The sequence below is a fragment of the Anastrepha ludens genome, chromosome 4 (genome assembly GCF_028408465.1).
Source record: "Anastrepha ludens isolate Willacy chromosome 4, idAnaLude1.1, whole genome shotgun sequence".
Lineage (NCBI taxonomy): Eukaryota > Metazoa > Arthropoda > Insecta > Diptera > Tephritidae > Anastrepha > Anastrepha ludens.
Window position 1 is genome coordinate 74,250,311 of NC_071500.1, and position 18,717 is coordinate 74,269,027.

The window sequence follows — 18,717 nt, forward strand, 5'->3', positions numbered from 1 at the left end:
ACTTTTGCTCTTTCGAAGGTACTGAAGCTTCGCTATCTGCAGAACGTTGCCTTTTCATTGCTAGTTTTGTTGCACAGATTTTCATTTTTGATTTCCTCTCTAGCCCAAGCCAACCATTCCTCCTCCTGCTTGGTCAGGTTGGACTTGCTGCCAAATCGTAGCCTTGTATTTTGTTTTGGCATCCAATTTCTCCTTATCTGGCTTGATCCTTGGCCTGGTTTTACTATCCGATACAGCATATTTGGACCCTGCCAGAGAACGTAGAAGAGCCCCTTCTTCAACAGTATTAATGCTCCCAACGCCTTCGTGGTACGAGTTCTCTTGGACAATGGCACCTCCGCGATGCAGAGCGCTTTTCGTTTGTTTGGCAGTAGTACTGCGACCACTGTAACCTGCTCCCGTTACAGTGGAAGTTTGGCGACACGGCTTGTAGCCTCACCGTGCCCGCCGGTGGTAGCAGCCTTATCTCTCACCGACGTGTGGACTGATATTCCAGCCCGAGTTGTTTCCTCTTCGACGTCCAAACGAGTTTTGTTTTCGAGAATCCCTACCCTTAACATTTTATTCCTGCTATCAGGAACCTCTCAGCAATGACCTTTGTAATAGCCCCCCTGTCCCACCTAGGGGTAACATGTAAAGTTGACCATCAAGAGGGGGCGGGGAGGTTCACGCTTTGGTTTTAGCTAGACACCACTTGCTTGTATTGCTGCAAACAGTGGTGCTCAATGCCCCGAGCTGAGCCGATTTTGCAAACCTAGAGCAAGGAGTATGACAGCTCATTTCACACGAATTAACACATTTGTCCAATCAGTCGTTGTCCAGACGGCAACGAAGTAATGAGCGCAAACTGCATTGATTTTTTTCGTATATTACCAACTCAATCTCAGTTTTTTAGTAAACGTTGCCATTATCCCCGTTACGTAAGAAAATCAAATATATCCTTCAAAATCGCTGAGATTCGGTTAACATATATAATAGGTAATAAAATTGAATAAGGGGGCGTCCATAAATTACGTGAGATATTTAAGGGGGGAGGGGGTCGAGTCAAATCTCATCTATTCTTACGCTGGAGAGAGGGGGCGGTCTCGGCAAATATCACGCAATTTTTTTTCTGATTGAAACAAAAAAAAATTATACAATTTTAGTCCATTATCCAGATTGTACATGCTTAAGATTTAATCTTAAGCGTAATCGTAGTATGATTAAGATCATTCACTAATTCGTTCGAAAGAAAATAATTTTATTCATACTTCGACGTTATAAATTACTGCTGTCAAACCACCATATTTGTTTTATACCAAATAGCTCAATTTAATCTGAATTTACGGTACAGTGTAGCCCGTCGTTTGTTTTCGCGCCACTATCAGCCGAACGTGCGACTCGATGAACAAGAGCGTACGAGCTGAGTGGTAGCGATACACCTACAGGTTCCAACCTTCTTTGTTTAGAGAGAGCCAATATTTACTCCAGGTACATTGCAGTTGATTCATATCAAATCTTTATGCGTGCCTATTTTATTTTATTTTTTTTTAGTTTTTTAACGAGCGCGAATGTCAACAAATTTTTATTAAGGCCGGCGGGCCAATTAGATGTCCTAAATTCAGTAGTTTTCGCGAAGCGTTGTTGGATGAGAAAAAAAACAATTAGCCAAATGAAGTTTTGGGGATAGTTTAATATATATTTGAACTAAAAAAAAAATTTGTACAATCTCCAACAATATATTGTAAGCCGAGTTATCAATAGATTACCAGAGCGCCTTGCCACTGAAGTATCCAACTTCTGTACAAGATACAACTTGCAATTTTCATCTGAAAACAAAAAAAAAAAAGATTATTAATTTTGATGTAATTATCTTCGATGTGAACTAAGAAAATTGGGAGAAACACGTAAAATTCGAATTTTTGGGGAAGGTAGAAAAAAAAGTGGTTTTTCAAGGAAAAAAAAAACTCTTCAACTGGGTAAAAAAGTCGCTTAAAAAAAGTTTTTGGATGTTTTTTTTAGTTCACATAGAAGAGAAAACAATACTGAAGATAACGCATTTTGAATGAAATGGATAGCTCGTTTAGTTTTTTTGCAATCGTGTACATAAATTAGGTAAAATCGTGAAAAGCCGAGAAAACGCGCTTCAAACTACAACAATAAGCGCACGGTTGCTCGACGCCGCACTACGCTCGGCTCTGTAGCTCTGCAAATACTTGGAATTTAACTCTGAAAATTTGTGTCTCATGCTCTTGAATATCTAAGCTATTGATTTCAGGAAAAAAAAAATCGATTTTTTTGACCTTTTAATTGGCCCGCCGGCCTTAAGAGATGATCAGAACTGCTGCAGCCCATCCATACCCCATCACTTAGGTTGATTGACGTTTGATAATTCCGGACTTTAAAGAACATGACGGAAAGTCATTTGCTCTATTTCTAATACGCCTACCGATTCAACCGCTGAATGCCTTTATCAGCACGCCTTATGATCTCTATTGCCCAAGTATACGTGATGATTTAGAGAAAATATGCTGCAGTACATGCGGTATTTACTTCGCATCTATCACAAGAGCTGCAGAGCACAGGCGAGCAGCTCACATTGCACCAGCTAAGCAAGCGCGACCCTCACGGATTGTCGAAAGACGAGCTAATGAGTAACTGTGCGCAAGCGTCAACGGCTTAGAGTGGATAGATCAGAACGAAGTTGAAGGAGCAGATGATTTTACTGAAAATCATATGGACATGTTGGTCCCAATAGTCTCTCTTGAAACCGCGCATGATTCTCCATGGACTGAAATAGAGTAGATATTCTTTTTTTAATCGCAGTAGTTACGATTTAAGTCTTCTACGAGTATTATTAAATTTTATTACACTTATAACTCTCAGCAATATTGATTACTAGTCGTAAATAAAAGCACGAAGCAATTTTTTTTTCTTTTTACAATAACAATCTAACGCGTTTACATAAGAAACCCACATTTTTAAAGATCTCACGTGAGATTGGGGGACGGGGAGGGGGTTGAATAAAATCTCACGACATCTCATCAGGGGGGGGAGGGAGGTACAGAAAATTGAAAAAAAAAAACACCTCGCTTAATTTATGGACGCCCCCTAAGTAATGAGTCACAATCACTCACTTTTTGCCAAACGGGCATACATGTACGTAGTTGCGGTCGGTCAGGTGGAAAGAAGAGAAAGGGCAAGTTCTAGAGGCGCAAAACGATGGTTTTGCTCGTATACACAAAGAGAAATATACACGAAGTAAGTGCGGTGTCGATTTGTCTTTGCCTCAGCACTAAGCAAGGGTACGGCAAACGTACATACATTACGTACATATATTAATGTATGCATTTTTTTGTATGAACAAATGTAGCTTACTTGATGTTTTGGCAATATTTTGGTTTGCCTATTTTTAATTTTGTAGGATTTTCATATAAAATATTTTATAGTTGTCTCATTTTAATATTTATATCACATAAAAGTAGACAATTTTATATTTAACATACATGTATGTACATGTTTTTATTTAATAAAAATATATGCCCGTTACTCAATAAAATTTGTCGTCCATCAGTTGAAATTCCAAATATTGTATTATACTTAGAAAAACAAAATACCTTCATAGGCGCAGAAGCGACAGCGATGACCGCTTTGCCGCCAAACATTCTAAAATGTACAACGCAAGGGTATTTTTCCCAAAGCAAAGCTCGTGCATTCGTAAAACGAGCCCACCACATAAGCAAAATTATCATATTTGGGCTGAAGACCAACCCGAAGCCACTACATCCATTGAAAATAACCGTTTGGTTCGGCTTATGGGCTGGAAGAATCATCGGCCCATATTTCTTTAAAGGCGAGGCTGACGTCAATGTAACAGTGGCGATCTCTATCGCACCATGATAAACGGCTTTTTGATGCCGGAAATTGAAGCCCGTAATCTCCACAATATTTCGTTTCAATAAGGCTCTACTTGCCATATAGACCGTGTAACAATGGATTTACTGCGTCGTCGTTTTGGTAGACGTATTTGATATTGTTGGAATGCTTCAGAAAAAAAGTTTAAGCTTTTTAGTCTTATGTTGTATCTGCAGTACATGGTAAAACATATATCGCTGGTGTAGACCGTTACAGGTACGCGATATGCATACGAGTTTGCTCAAAAAATCAAATTTCGTTGGTACACTCGTCTCGAAGATATGTTCACGGTTTTAGCAATAGCATGTTGAGTTTGTTTGTGAGAGCAAAAATAAGACAAGTGTTTTGCGTGCTCCGTGATTTTCTGCTATCGTCTTTTGGCTCTCTTTTGAGACGATTGGGCTTTGGTTTCGATGTCATTATGATTCGTCACTAGTTATTACCATTTTAAGCGAATTTGGAATATCGTTGACATCATTCAACAATTCCTGAGCGATACTCATGGTACGTTGTTTTTGGCCAAAATTCAGCAATTTTGGCACGAACTTGGCTGCCACACGCTTCATGCTCGAAATTTCGGAAAAGATTGCAAGGCATGAGCGAACTGATATGCCGATATGCCGACATCCTCAGCAACTTCTCTAATTGTGATTCAACGTTTCTCCATAACATTTTTCTTCACTTTCTCAACATTTTCATCGGTTATTTACTGCCTGTCCAGAACGAGCGTCGTTATTTAAATCTTCACGACTTTCTGTGATAAGCTTGTACCACTTTTTGGACTCAGAGTACTCACCGTATGCCACTGTCAACATTTCAAGTGTTTTTGAACCATTTTTTTTTGTCTTTGAACCATGTTTTTCGATAGGCCGTCCAACCTGTGTCCAATGAGTGCGGCAAACTCTGGTCCCATTCGACCTTGCCTCTCCACATTCGCTGTAAGAGAATTTTCGCCCTAGTTAGCGTTGCGCCGTTAAAACCTAGCGAATCCTAACAGCGAGCTATTGTAGATAATGCAGACTGTTTAGAAGTACAGGTACCTCCAAAGTGTCGGGCTAAGGAAAACAACAAATTATCTTTAAAGGGATCCCATGTTAGTCCCAACAACTCGCCACATTGCAGTTATGGTGTTCGAACGCAATGTGGCTGGTTGAGTGACTGCACTTGGAGTGCATAGAAGTTGAAGCTGAGAATATACGGTCAAAATATGCAATCTCTCATCTAACGACCGCTTTAGGCAATTAAGGCAAAGTGAGCGCTTCTTGGCTTCTTTTTAGCGAAGATTTTCAGAAAGATTGAAAAATCGCTGACAGTGGTAAATTCGATGATTCAATTTTCCCTTCCTTGTAAGTTTTTCGGGTACACGAACGGCAATACGTAATAGTTAGTACAAACCAACGATGATAGCTTTACCAGGTTTGGCTATTAGCTATGGCGAAAAACAAAACTGTGCGAACAACTTCGGCTGCCACGTCACAGAAACACTCGACAACCGAATTTTGACTGCTCAGGGGTTGTTCAGATGGAGTAACATAAGCGCAAATTTTGTTGAGTTTTTGCATATATCACCAACACAATCTCAGTTTTTTTTAAACACATCCCCTGTTTCGTCAGCTCATTCTGTCAAATTCGCTGAGAGCTGGTTCACGGTCTGATATTGGCCACACCTGTACAAACCTTTCGACTATGGTAGGAATTATTGCGTACCAGGACGCATTATTTTATTGCTTTTATGTTACCAGATTAGAGGTTTCCTGCTCTGTGCTCAACTTCACAAAATAACAAATCCAAAGTTGAAAGCAGTTTAAAGTAAACTATTGATGGTCTCGACATATTGAACAAATATAAAAATAGTGCTTGCATTGTGGAAATTTACTTATTGGGGTAAAGTATCCCCCTCTATAATGAAGTCTGTTGCGACCAGATTGTGAAATTATTTCCCACAAGGACTTTAAATGACGACAAAGAAGTTGTAAGACTTTTTGTAAAATTACATACATTTAAATATAAATTTCTTATTATTATTATTATTTTTGTTTTTTTTTTTATTAACGCATCGTAAAGTATAAACAGAATAACGTTTGAAATTACAACTAATACAACTAACGAGCAATTTTTATTGAACGTATATATTAAAAAAGGAAAAACTAAGATGCCTCAATATTCATAAATTCAATGTATAATTGTATAAATATAATATATAAGGTACAGCTGCTACTGGGTGCCCATCTGGTCTAAAACTGTTTTACGCTTGAACCGCCGACGATGAGTATTTGGCTGGAGCAAAGCCAATGCTTCAGCATTGACATGTGTACTTAAACGTTGTCTGTGAGCCATGACATATTTTTTCGTCACGTCAGTGACGAGCAGCATACCAAGATCACGATGGAGGTCGAGATTTCTCACATAGTATGGAGCATTGACGATGTTGCGCAATACTTTATTTGGAATCGTTGGATAATAGTCATGCAAGATTCGTTTGCGCATCCCCATAGGTGAATGCCATACGTCCAGACTGGTTTAAGAATTTGATTATATAGCAGTAGTTTGTTGTTCGTTGACAGAATAGAGCCAATAAGATAAAGGTTTTTTGTTTTTAATTCCTGTTCTTCACGCTTTTTCTTGACATGCGCTTATTATCATTGATAGCAAAATTTAAAATATCGATATAATGATTGAATATAAATTTTTCTGATGGAACTCAGAATGATTCCGGTCCCGCATTTGGAATATGAGACATTACATTTTTTTCTTAGTTACCAAATTTAAAATTACCAAGACAAAGACTTAAAAATGATCATATCTGCAATATACCGGGTCCGGCACTCGATTTAAAAGGCCATCAATTTAGTTTGGAAAATTACTTTTATTCAATCCAAAGAAAAAAATGTGTGAAAATAATACAAAATTAAGAATCAATTTACTTTAGCTCGATATGAACACCTTTTGCCTTGACTATGGCATTGAGACGGTCCAGAAACGAATCGCAAGCTGCCCGAATGTAACTTGCGGGTATTTTGGCCCACTCGCGGAGAATGGCTTGGTTCAATGCCTCGCGTCTGGTGAATTTGAGAGACATTGTGTGGGCGTTATGAAGTTCGGAACGTTGAGTTTTAGCTATTCTTGGTTCACTCGAGCTTTGAGAGACGGTGTCGGGTCCTGTTGAAATGTCCATGATCTGCCACCGAAATGTTTGTCTCCCATGGCTTCAAAGTGACCTCCAGAATACTTTCCCGATAATACCTCGCATTTACCTTGACGCCGGGCTCGATGGAAACAATTGGAGAGCGCCTATCTGCGATTACAGCGGCCCAAATCATTGCCGATGGCGGGTGCTGCCTCCTGGTGGCAAATCGATGACTCAAATTCTCTTACGAACGATTGGTCAAATAAACCCTATCGTTTTGGGAGTGTACGAATTGATCAGGTTTTCATGTTGAAGGCTTTCGGCCAAGCGAAGCAACTCCTTCGTTCTCTCAAGTCTGACTTGTTGCTGCTTTGGTATGGGATCATGTGTCTTTTGGTTCTTGTAAGGTTTGACTATGAGATAATTTTTCAGTATGCGACGGTGCTTGCGGCAGGCCTGTAGTATGCACGCTGTGAGAGATGCAACAATCTGCTCGGGAAATAAAATGTTAAACAAAATCGTTATTTGCTACATACTTACAGGCGGAAATGAATTTACGAGGAAGTCACTGAAACATACAATTTTACCGTTTACCGTGGAATGGACGTGTCGCATGCAACGTTTTCACTGACGAACGAATTTTTTGATAGTACAGTGTGACAGATAGACAGTGATAGTGTTTCATCATTTATTTTTATCATTATCAGAAATATGAAAATCTTTTACTGCTAATGTGCACTACAAAATGGCGTTTCCGTATCAGAAAATTAGTGATTGTTTAAAGAAATCCCCAAAAAGATAAAGAAAACAAGAATTGCCATATTGAAATATTGTTATCCTGGGTTATTATATATATTATATAATTGGCGCTTACACCCTTCTTGGGTGTTTGGCCGAGCTCCTCCTGCTATTTGTGGCGTGCGTTTTGGTGTTTTTTCACAGACGGAGGGACCAACAGCTTTAAGCCGACTCCGCAAGGCAGATATTGTTTTTTTATTAGGAGCGTTTTTTATAGCAGAAATACCGCCATTGAATATAATGTGAAATGCCAAAACTGTTACGAACTGGAAAATGAGAATGATGCGAAAAGTTTTGAATTAATAGAAAAATGTATTTTGATACATATTCTGAAAATAAATTGCACGTTATCAACGTTCGCGTCTCGCCTGGGAGACATTTCGTTTAATATGAAAATCTAATAGAAACACCTGCATGTTATTCATAAAAAACTATGCGCTTATTTTTTTCTTCTTAATTGGTGCGATAACCACTTACCACCTGCTGGTACTGCATCGAATACTTTCAGAGCTAGAGTGTTTGTTTCCTTATGACTTGATCCAGCCTGTTATATCCGCCGTCACCAACGTTGGTTGGTTAAAGTGGCGATTCTTCCAGAATCCAAATAGCGCTTTCGCGCCATTTTGTTGCCACATCCTCGTTGCCAACTTGTTTAACGGTTTTTTACAGCATAACTATATCCAGTCTGTGCGGTTAAGGAACCTTATTAGGTTGTTAACGTCTAAGCCAGATAGTTGTTCGAGATTCTCGAACAGCGGTTGGCCCAGGGTTAACAGTCTGTCCTTCCATAGGGCAGGGCATTCACAGAGGAAATGGAAGATTGTCTCCTTTTTCTCCGGTTGTTTACAACTGTGACAGTATGTATTGTGAGGGATACCCATTTTGGCTGCTTGTTCTCCGATAGACCAAACCACCGTACAAAGGTACAAAAATCTTCCGCAGAATATTTTTCTCAAACACTCTAAGTGGCGATTCATCGGATGTTGTCATCGACCACGCTTCTGCGCCATACGTTAGGACGCGCATGATGAGAGCCTCGAGATAGGACTTTACTACTTAATTGCCTACTTAGTCCAAAGTACCACTTGTTGGCAAGAGAGGTTCTACGCTGTATTTCAAGGCTGACATTGTTATCCGTGTTAATGCTGTTTCCTAAATAAATGATGTCTTCTACAATTTCAAAATCATAACTGTCAACAGTGACATTGGTGCCTATACGCGAGTGCCCCGACTGTGTTTGAAGACAGGAGATACTTTGTTTAGTCCTCGTTCACCATCAGACCCATGCGCTTCGCTTCTTTATCCAGTTTGAAAATGGAGAACTAACAGCGTGCTTGTTAAGGCCGATGATATCAATATCATTGGCATATGCTAACAATTGTACGATCTTATAAAAAATGTACCTCAGCTATTAAGTTCTGCGGCTCGCACGTTCTTTTCCAGCATTAGGTGAAATAAGTCACACGGCAGCTAGTCATCCTGTCTGAAACTTCGTTTGGTATCAAACGACTCGGAGAGGTCTTTCCAATTCTGACGGCGCTGCAAGTATTGAGTAAAAGCATTCTGCATTCTCTGGATGGCAGTCACCGGATCGGCGTCCTTGTTCTAACAGGAAAACGCCCCGGTCTTGAAACCTTCTGTAAGCCGCCGAATTTTTTGCCGTTGTTCCTATTGGAGAGGCCCGAAAGTGGTGAGCTGCTTCGACAGTATGCAGAAGAATTGTCCTGGCCACTTCCAAGTGAATAGCAATCAGTGACTTTCCCCACTTGCGTGGACTTCTACACACGGAACCATTAGACTATTAATAATAATAAAAAAAATGTATCAACCGATAATATTCCTCATATTATATTCCGGCATGGAAATTTATAGCAGGATCTCCTGATCATGAAAACTTAAACTAACAAATGTGCCATTCAGTGAACAAAGAATAACTTAATAAACTCTGAATTATTAAGCAAAGAAGAAATAAAATTTTAAATCAACAAACTATGGAACGAACAAGTTCCACTCAAAAGTGCCGAAGATGCACTAGAATGATCAACAGTTACAATAACATTTTGAGCCCAGATATGGAAATTATTTATATAATTAAAATGCCTTTAAAATTAAATGAAATATTCAAAAGAGTAATTGTGAGACCTGTAAAGAGAATGAGCAATATTATAATTAAAACAGAATATAAAGAAGTACTAACAGGAAAAGATACGCTATATGGAATTAAAGACAAATGTGAAAGTTATAATGTTTTAACAATTTGCAAATAAACAAATGTTATTAACGTATTTATAGTAACGATTTATGTATAACTATAATAGTTAATAGTTTAAATTCTACTTGTAATACCATCAATGACCATCACGTACCAACAATAGAAAAAATAAGTCCAGGCGTAATTTTGCTTAATAAATTCAGCGGTACAATAGAATCTGATAAAATGTCAGATAAATGTACTGCACGTTGTAATATTTTAATGACTTACTATATAATAATATCGAAGTAATGCTAGTTAAAACAATCCCTGCAATATAATATTTATTATATATTAACAGTCCACTCTTTTAGAGAAGGACCAAACGAAATACTTTCCGAATAAATTTTTCCAAAAAGGCAACATTCTCCTAAGGCCTAATATGCATAACATCCGTGATGGCCATATCACTCCTTATTTTGCTAAATATCAATAAAGATTCAATATATAGAAAAAGAAGTAGTGAAGCCTTGCATAAGCGAAACAGTTACCCCGTCACGAGAAACGAATTACAAACCAACATACAACAAATTCAATGACTTACCTTTCTATTGATGACCGAGGATAATCACCTTTTAGAGGCAAGGAGTTAACACAACCCATATGATATGATGCATACATATATAGCCAAATATAATATATATTTGAACTAATTAAAGTACTCATATTTCTTTATATTGCCGAGTAAACTTTTCCATTTCATTTTAGCTAGAAACATAATGTCGACATAACTATGATTGAGAAAAATTAAAAACTGAGGCCTTGAATCAGGGTCGATTGGCGTAGACCTTCTTTTTCACGTGGCCCCAAAGAAAAAAGTCACAAGGAGTTATATTACAAGATATCGGTGGCCAATTGTGATCACAGAGATAAACGGTCCGGAAACTTTTCCCGTAAAAGATCAATGGTTTCGTTGCTTGTGTGACACGTAGCGCTGTCTTGTTGAAAATAAACGTTGCCCAGATCAATACCATCCAATTCCAGCCATAAAAAATCGTTAATCATCTCTCGATAGCGCAATCCATCCATTCATAACACCTGTTATTGAAAAACCCTTTAGAAAATTTCGAGCATTTCACAATAAAAAAAAACTCTCAAAAATCGTGTTGATTTTCGAGCCTCTACAAACTTACACTTGCAAAATCTAATGGGTTTTAAAGAGGTTTAAACTTCGACGAAAATTTGTTGAATTATTTTATTTAAATTTGCACAAAGTTTGAAACTTGGATTTATATGGTTTTTGCAGGGAAATTAACTATATTTTCATAAAAAAGTTATTAAAATTAAATTCGAAACACACAAATTCTCAAGTCCCTGAACTATAGTTATTTATCGCAATGCGCTGGTGGCTTAGTCCTATAAAACCCGATCTGCGCACATAACTGCAGGTTTTTAAACGGATCCTTACTTTTAACACAAATTCAACCCAAGCAAATTTGTTTACAAGTATTAGGAAAAATATTTGGGCACGAGAGGATTTATAATTTGCATTTAAAACTTAATCACTAGGCCTTAAAGGGTTAAACACTTTTTGTTCAAAGCCTCATTTGTTTGTTTAACTTACATACGCGTATACTCGTTATTGTAGGATAAGATTAAAGCTTTAATTTGAGTATAAGCTGAAGTCTCTAGCGTACGAGTATCAGTGCTTTGAGAAAAGTGGGGGTAGATGAAATCCCCAGAAACAAGTTCTTAAAGATTACGAATATGTATAAGAAAAAGATGGTAAAATATTGTTGCCAATTCTATCTCTTGCTATGTCGTTTCAAAATCAGATATCACAAAGAAAACAGTCAAATTATAAGTAAACAAAGTGTTGTGATTTGTAATTTTGGATAATTTAAAATAAAATTGTTGAAAAACTAGATTTATGGGCATTTTCTATTGCACTTGATGGGTTGGGAATTTCAACGAACACTTCCTCGGAAAATATTGACAGATGCATACAATCTCCTCGAAATGGACGAGGAAATTAAGGTAAAAATAAATTAATTTTCTTCAAATAAAAAATGCTTTACGTACGTATTTTGTGTTCTTAAAGAAGGAAGTCGGAATTTTGACAACTTTTCATTATCAATTCACCGATTGTTTAGGTAATGATTTGTATTCCCCAATGACCCAATTTACGAACCTTTTTACCACAAAAAAGAAAAAATCAATGCTGTTTTGGAAGTTAGATATTTGGATTAAAAACCCGTGCGAGTACATATACAAATGACCAATAAAATAGGGACCCGGTGTTTTTCCAATAGATTTCCTAGTTCCACTCAGAAATGTTTAAAACCGTTATTGAAAATTCCAGTTTTTACTTCTTTACAAATTTAAAATACTAAGTCACGTTATTAGTTGCACAGATTTGTTTATTTTATTGTAACGTAACTTTGCGTCGCCACTAAAATAGATGCTTTGTGTATAATTTTTGTGTTTTTTTATATAAGTGAAAACTATTGAATTTACATAAAAAAATTTAGCCAGAAAGCAAACGGTAATAAAGCAAAATTATGTTATTTCTCAAAGAATTTATAAAGCGAAAAAGTTGATCATGTGCACCTGGTTACATTTAACAATATTATATGCAGCTGATAACCAGTTAGAAAATCATCTGTTCCAATCACTATGCAGAACCGCTAACCTACTCTTAGTATAATTTTCAGCATCCACCTATCCACAGACGTCCTAAAATACGCAGTAGGGGGCAAAATAAAATTTTCGAATTCGCGTTGTTGTTGGCATCCGGCCGCACAAAAGAATGATATAATCTTTCAATACAAACCTTTATATGTTGTATGTATTTATGGATCAATTTTTAACTATTCGCAAATTTTAATTTTTTTTATATTGTAATTAAAATGGATTGTTTTGTTTCATAAAGAGGTTACATGATAATTAAAAAAAAATATTTGAAGTTGTTTCATCCTACAAATAAGGTATGTATCTTCCGTGTTAAAAAACTTGCTGCGAATGGGAGCGGCTACTTCAATTTGTTCCACGGAAACATTTTAAAGTTTACCAACAATGCTGGCAAGGAGCATGCAGAAGACTGATTAAGTTCATACAAAAGCGTTCGGCTTTTCATAAGTAAAAATATTTTGTGGAATATTATTACATTTACAATTTTAAGAATTATAATATATCACAGTTTATTTTTTTAAATGTATTTTTGGAATAAACAAAGTTTTTTCCCCTTCCGTCAGTAAACTGTTTTTGTTGCATATAGTGTAAATAAGCAATGGGAATTAAAACAAATTGATTTTATTTCCAATCTTTGTTAGAAATTACTAAGTTGTATATAGAGTATATTGAAAACAATGGAACTGTATAAGTTTTAAATTATCATTGATTTTCCAAGAACTGAGAATACTTATATAGTTTCATAAAGTCGTTAATAAGAAAAATCATAGAATATCGTCGTCAAAAATACCATTACTTTTTCTAATGCCATTTTTACCTAAGTATGCCGATGTGGTAATTATGATCAGCTGATTTATATATGTGCAAAATTCAGGTTTGTTATATAAGTAAAATTATCTAAAAACTTTTGAGCTTTTTAAATAAACATCACATCTAAACACTTCTTTCAACTTGATTTGCTATTTTTCACATTACGATTTTACATTAGTTACTCATTATTAGAAAGTGTTTCAGTTCGTTTCTGTTTTTCTGTTACACGTTGATTTGAAATGCCTCCCTTTGCAATTTCTGATTGCCCCGTACCCGCGGTGAAGTTTGAGTTTTCGATTTGTCGTTGGAGTCAGAAAAACGGGCCGGGGGATTTATATGATCCTGATAATTTGGTGGATAGTTGGAAATGCTAAATATAGAAGAAAAATATTAATTTTGTGAGAAATACCAACTAATATTACTTTTTACCTAAACGTGGTTTCTTCGTTGTGACTCGAGTAGCCGCTAGAACTGCGTACATGACGTTTGCCACTTGTACCTGATTTTCCACTTTTGCGTGCCACAAATGGTGGTTTAGATTTTCTCGTCAAACTTGTTGGCGTAGTTTCCGATGATGAAGATGTTTCATCTTGGGTATCTATTCGGATAAAATACATTATTTAATAAAAACATGCGCGTAATTAGGGGTATCCTTAAATTTGTGAATATAAAAGTATGTATCCTTGGTTGTTTCCCTAATGTTAATAGAACATAATGGAGCTGGAATAATGCAACAGTTAAGATATTTTGAGGTAGCCCAAGCTCCATTTTAATCCAAAAAGTATACTTATTGTAAATGTAAACTGAGAGGTTGCCCGGTTAATCAATTACTCGATGAATTACGATTTTAATACAATACTTAAGGCCAAAAATCTATAAATGATTTAATAATTTAAGAAATATGCAACCAAAATTGATTGGCTTATTTAGGAAGACGGCGGAAATAATTTTAACTATGAACATTTATTCATCTGCTTTTGGAATCAAAATATTTCGAAAAGCAAATAATAAACTCAAAGTTCAAAGGTGCTTTATAACCGCTCATCTTACAATTAGATTAGATTAACATCTTGATATCGTATCAAATAAGATAATCTTTAATTTAATGATCAGACTTTGATTTTGACCCGAGAAATACTTGAATATCAATAGGAAACATATAATTCGATACATAATTTAATATTGAAAATTTAACTAAAAATAAAATCAGGAAACAAAGGACACCCCTACTCGACATATAAAAGCCATGTTCGATTTTGTTATTACCACGTTGTGTTCGGTATTTCGCTGAGTTCATGGCGCGGGCAGACACGTCGTTGTCAGACTCGGAGCCTAGTGTGTCATATTCTGTAATTGGTATGTGAAGAGTTAGGATTTTCCTAACTTCGGAATCTGTTGAACCTGGATTGTCCGATTCTAAAAAGTTTAGTGCGATTTGATGGATTTCGATTTTAAATGAAGTTTAATGTTAGTGATTGTTAGGTTTATTTTTTTATTTCTTATCGCTGTTTAACTAAAAAGTAATATAATAAGGGAGAAGGTAAAAAATTTAAATACAAATTTCATAATCCGTAAGCAAAATCCGCAATACATAAAATAAATTTTTAAATTAAACTTTCACTATATTTCCTTCCCCTCCGGGAATGAATATTAAGCACGCGTATAAAGACTCAAAAGGGACCTTTGACAGTGGAGGCAATGGAACGTCGTTAAGTGATTTTCATGATGCCATGAATACATTTCACAAAACGATTTGTGCTTTGAGTATTAGAAGTAAAAAGAAGAGAAATGCCGGTTATCACGGAAATATTATTCAAAAGATATAAATTATGGTAGTTCGTAATAATAAATCGGCAAAAAACTTTGGTTTCGGAAATGGAACTCTGAAATAGAAATTTATATTCTCGGAATCGAAGATCGAAAACTAATCGGGACAAAATAGTGTTTTAATGTCAACAGTGAAAGATGGTGCTTAAGGCGTAATGATGTGGGGGTGCATACCATGCGATTGCATCGTCACATTCCGGTTAATCGACTTAACTGTAGACATTTAGAAACCGTTGTGAGTAGTGAATACTACTTTTTGTAAATTTTTTTGATAATCCCCTTTTTTCTTATATGCGTAAGACATTTGGAGCTCCTTATTCTTATATTTGACTCTTAAAATAGCCTATTTTTACGTCCTTTTCAATATGTAGGAGGATAGTTTTACGGTACTTAGCGCTTATAAGTTTTATAAGTATGCTCATATCTTCCTAAATTAAAAAATGCTAAAGAACTGTAATTAGCTCGCGTTCCTGAACCGGAGATTTTGCATTGTTCTTGTCGTTTTAAACCTCTCTCAACTTCAGATCAGCTCATAGCTCTGCAACGGAAGCAGAAAGGGAAATCACAATAGCTTATGAAGCAACTTTTCATTTCCCAAAAACTGATATGCAGGTTAATTTACTTAAATTGTTCACAAGAACTCTAATCAGCTATGTGAAATAATATAATATAAGACCATGGAAAAGCTATTTTAAATCAAACGGTTTTAAGGCTGCGAAACTTATGCCCATTTTCAGAATAACATCGAGTACGAGCATAATCCCCTTTAAAAATATTAAGTATTTCTCTGAGCCGTTCAAAATCAATAAGACTTACTCTGCTAGTAGAGATTTGGTTCTTAGAAAAACATAAAGACATTTTTTATGAAAACAATTCAGAATTAAACGAAAATAAAAACATTTAGTCGCTTGAAAATAAAAAGTAAATAAAATTATAATTTGATTTTGACTTGTCGTTTGTCGCTTCCATCGTGGGAGGTAAGTCTCTATAGATACTGTATTTTGTGTCACATATAAATTTTCAGAGTCGACAAAAAATTGCTTTGGCCAATAATTTAATTATATTCTGTAATAAAAGTGATTCCTAAAAAAAGGCCTTCTCTCAAGGTGCTTTAATTGTATGAATTAATATAATTTTATCTTCAAACTGTTTTTTCTCTCATACACTTTTTCTTTCATTGCCTGCTGAGAGGTGACAGCTATTAGAAACACAGAACCCTGCTGCAAGTAGCTTTGCAGACAACACTTTTTTTGTTTGATTATCTTTGCCTAAAAAGTCATATATTACCCCTATGGAGGAACCGGATGAAGAGAACTGGCTACTCTTAATAGTCCACGAGAGTCCGTTACGACGACCAGGAGAAGGTAGACGATGCGAGTCAGTTGTTGCAGGATATAAGCATCGACGTTGTACAATCTGACATAAATTAAGTGCTTATAGATTAAGCTGAAGGGCTCCAGATATATGTTCTAACAGATAATATATCAATTCTAAACCATATCAGGTAATGTTCTTAAGAAAAAGTTCCCCCCATTATGGAGAGATTAGAACCAAGATCAGAAAGATGTTTAAAGGTTGGTACAGGACAAAAATGGCAACATAAAAGAAAAGCTAAGATCGAGTCTTGGAAAAAAGTAACATGCAAGTCCATATTTCGATATAAAGGAGAATGGAATTTGGACAGCTACAGCTGGAAAATTGCTAGAATTCTTATGAAACCCTCCATCAGATACAATGGAACGGGCTCATTCTATTAACGCAAATTGAATTCTACTCATAATGCTACAGAAACTTCAGAAATTATAGTTTAGCAGCTAAGAGTTTTCTTCAAAGTCTTCAAACACCATCAAATTGCTGAGCGTTCTTCATCGGACAGAGCGATGCAGAGCGGGTGAGCAGAAGCAAAGCGAAGGGTGGATAAATAAAGAATATAAAATACAAGCACGTAAAGATTATTTCCCAAATTGTTCGATTAATTCAAATTATCACAAGTTTACATATCATATTTATAATGTGGAGGAAATTGGTGTACTTTTATTTACTGACATCTGATTTTGTCGGCCAGCGGCAGCAGCGGCGGCAAAATTAAAAATAAATCAAATCACCTTGGTTGTGCGCAATCGTATATATTGCAGCGTGTTTTAATTTTGACAGGGAACTTTTCGTGAAGTGAAGTTCGCTCAGCCATTTGATTACGTTTAAACTATAAATCATGTTCTAAAAGGTTGAAGAAGAGTCTACGTTGCCTTCTTACAAAAGAATAGAAGAATAATTTGCATGGGAAAGCAAAATATTTCGGACAATCTGCCCATGTTGCCCTTCATGAGCTCGTAAGAACAACAAGTAAATCACTTCAATATACAAAGAGCTGTCAATATTATACAAATCGAGGCAACCACTTCATCCGGTGTAAAAGAAGGAGTAAACTATCCAATATGATTGTGATCCAGTAATGTCAAGGAACAATAGTTACACAAATAACCAGGGATCCAGTGGAAATAACTATTCTTATACATGCGAAGAGATAAGAAATATATGAGATACTCTCATGGCATTCTCTAGAATTCAGAAAATTCCGGGAGAACAGCGAGCGTAAACTGCAATTTACACGAAAGAGTGATTGAAATTTGTGAAACTGAACGGTAAAATAAGAGATACTTTCAGACATACACGATTACGGGACATTGGTCACTTGGCAATCAACCAGTTAAACAGCAGTAGACAAGTGTACAAATAAGATATGTATATGGTATATTTTCTCATTAAAATGTTTGACAGGATATAAAATATGTTTTCTGTGAGTGTATAAAACGTAGCCGCCGTCCCGGGCTCATAATTAAATTTAAAATCTACGCTAAATCTTAAATCTCTTAAAAGCCTAATCTCAAAGGTTTATTGCCCTTTGACATTTTTGAACACAATGTTTTACTGAATATTGAATGTGGTACTCGATCTCAACTGGTGTAAATTTTAATAACTAACTTATCTTATTTATAAAATTATACAATGGTAAAATTAGCTCCCCGTCCAACTCAAAGATGCTGCAAGTTCGAGGGCAGTAAGGTCCTGACACATAAGGTACAGCTCGTACAATGCACAGTATCCCAAATATTGTGTTCAAATTTGAAGTCGAGCGGGGATAAATTGACGAGGCCATGGGTATTTGAGCGTCCGTTACTCTGAACTTGGCTTTTGTTACCTGCTCGGCTTTAAAGCGTTTTTCTGAAACTTGTTAGTTTTCAGTTGATAATTATTAATCTTATATTAAGTGGAAAAGTGAAAAAATCTTCCTCGAGAAACATCTCCTGTAACTACTGCACTTTTTTTTTTGTTTCAGATTCTACTGTTACGAGTTATGATGTACACCGAAAAGCAACTT

At 36.1% G+C, this 18,717-nt stretch overlaps 1 protein-coding gene across 4 annotated transcripts in view; it reads right to left on the bottom strand.

The window, feature by feature from the left end:
• Positions 1–12,450: 12,450 nt before the first annotated feature.
• The window catches only part of LOC128859833 (cell adhesion molecule Dscam2), a 196,392-nt gene continuing 190,125 nt past the window's right edge, over positions 12,451–18,717 (bottom strand). For 3 of the 4 annotated variants that reach the window (XM_054096935.1, XM_054096936.1, XM_054096934.1), the window contains exons 31-33: positions 14,778–14,927; positions 13,941–14,109; positions 12,451–13,881 (exon numbers count right to left, since the gene is read on the bottom strand). In XM_054096935.1, coding sequence (XP_053952910.1) covers positions 13,734–13,881; positions 13,941–14,109; positions 14,778–14,927 — 467 coding nt within the window. In that variant the 3' untranslated portion in view covers positions 12,451–13,733. The remainder of the gene's footprint in view (positions 13,882–13,940; positions 14,110–14,777; positions 14,928–18,717) is intronic. The other variant, XM_054096937.1, reaches the window with a different exon arrangement.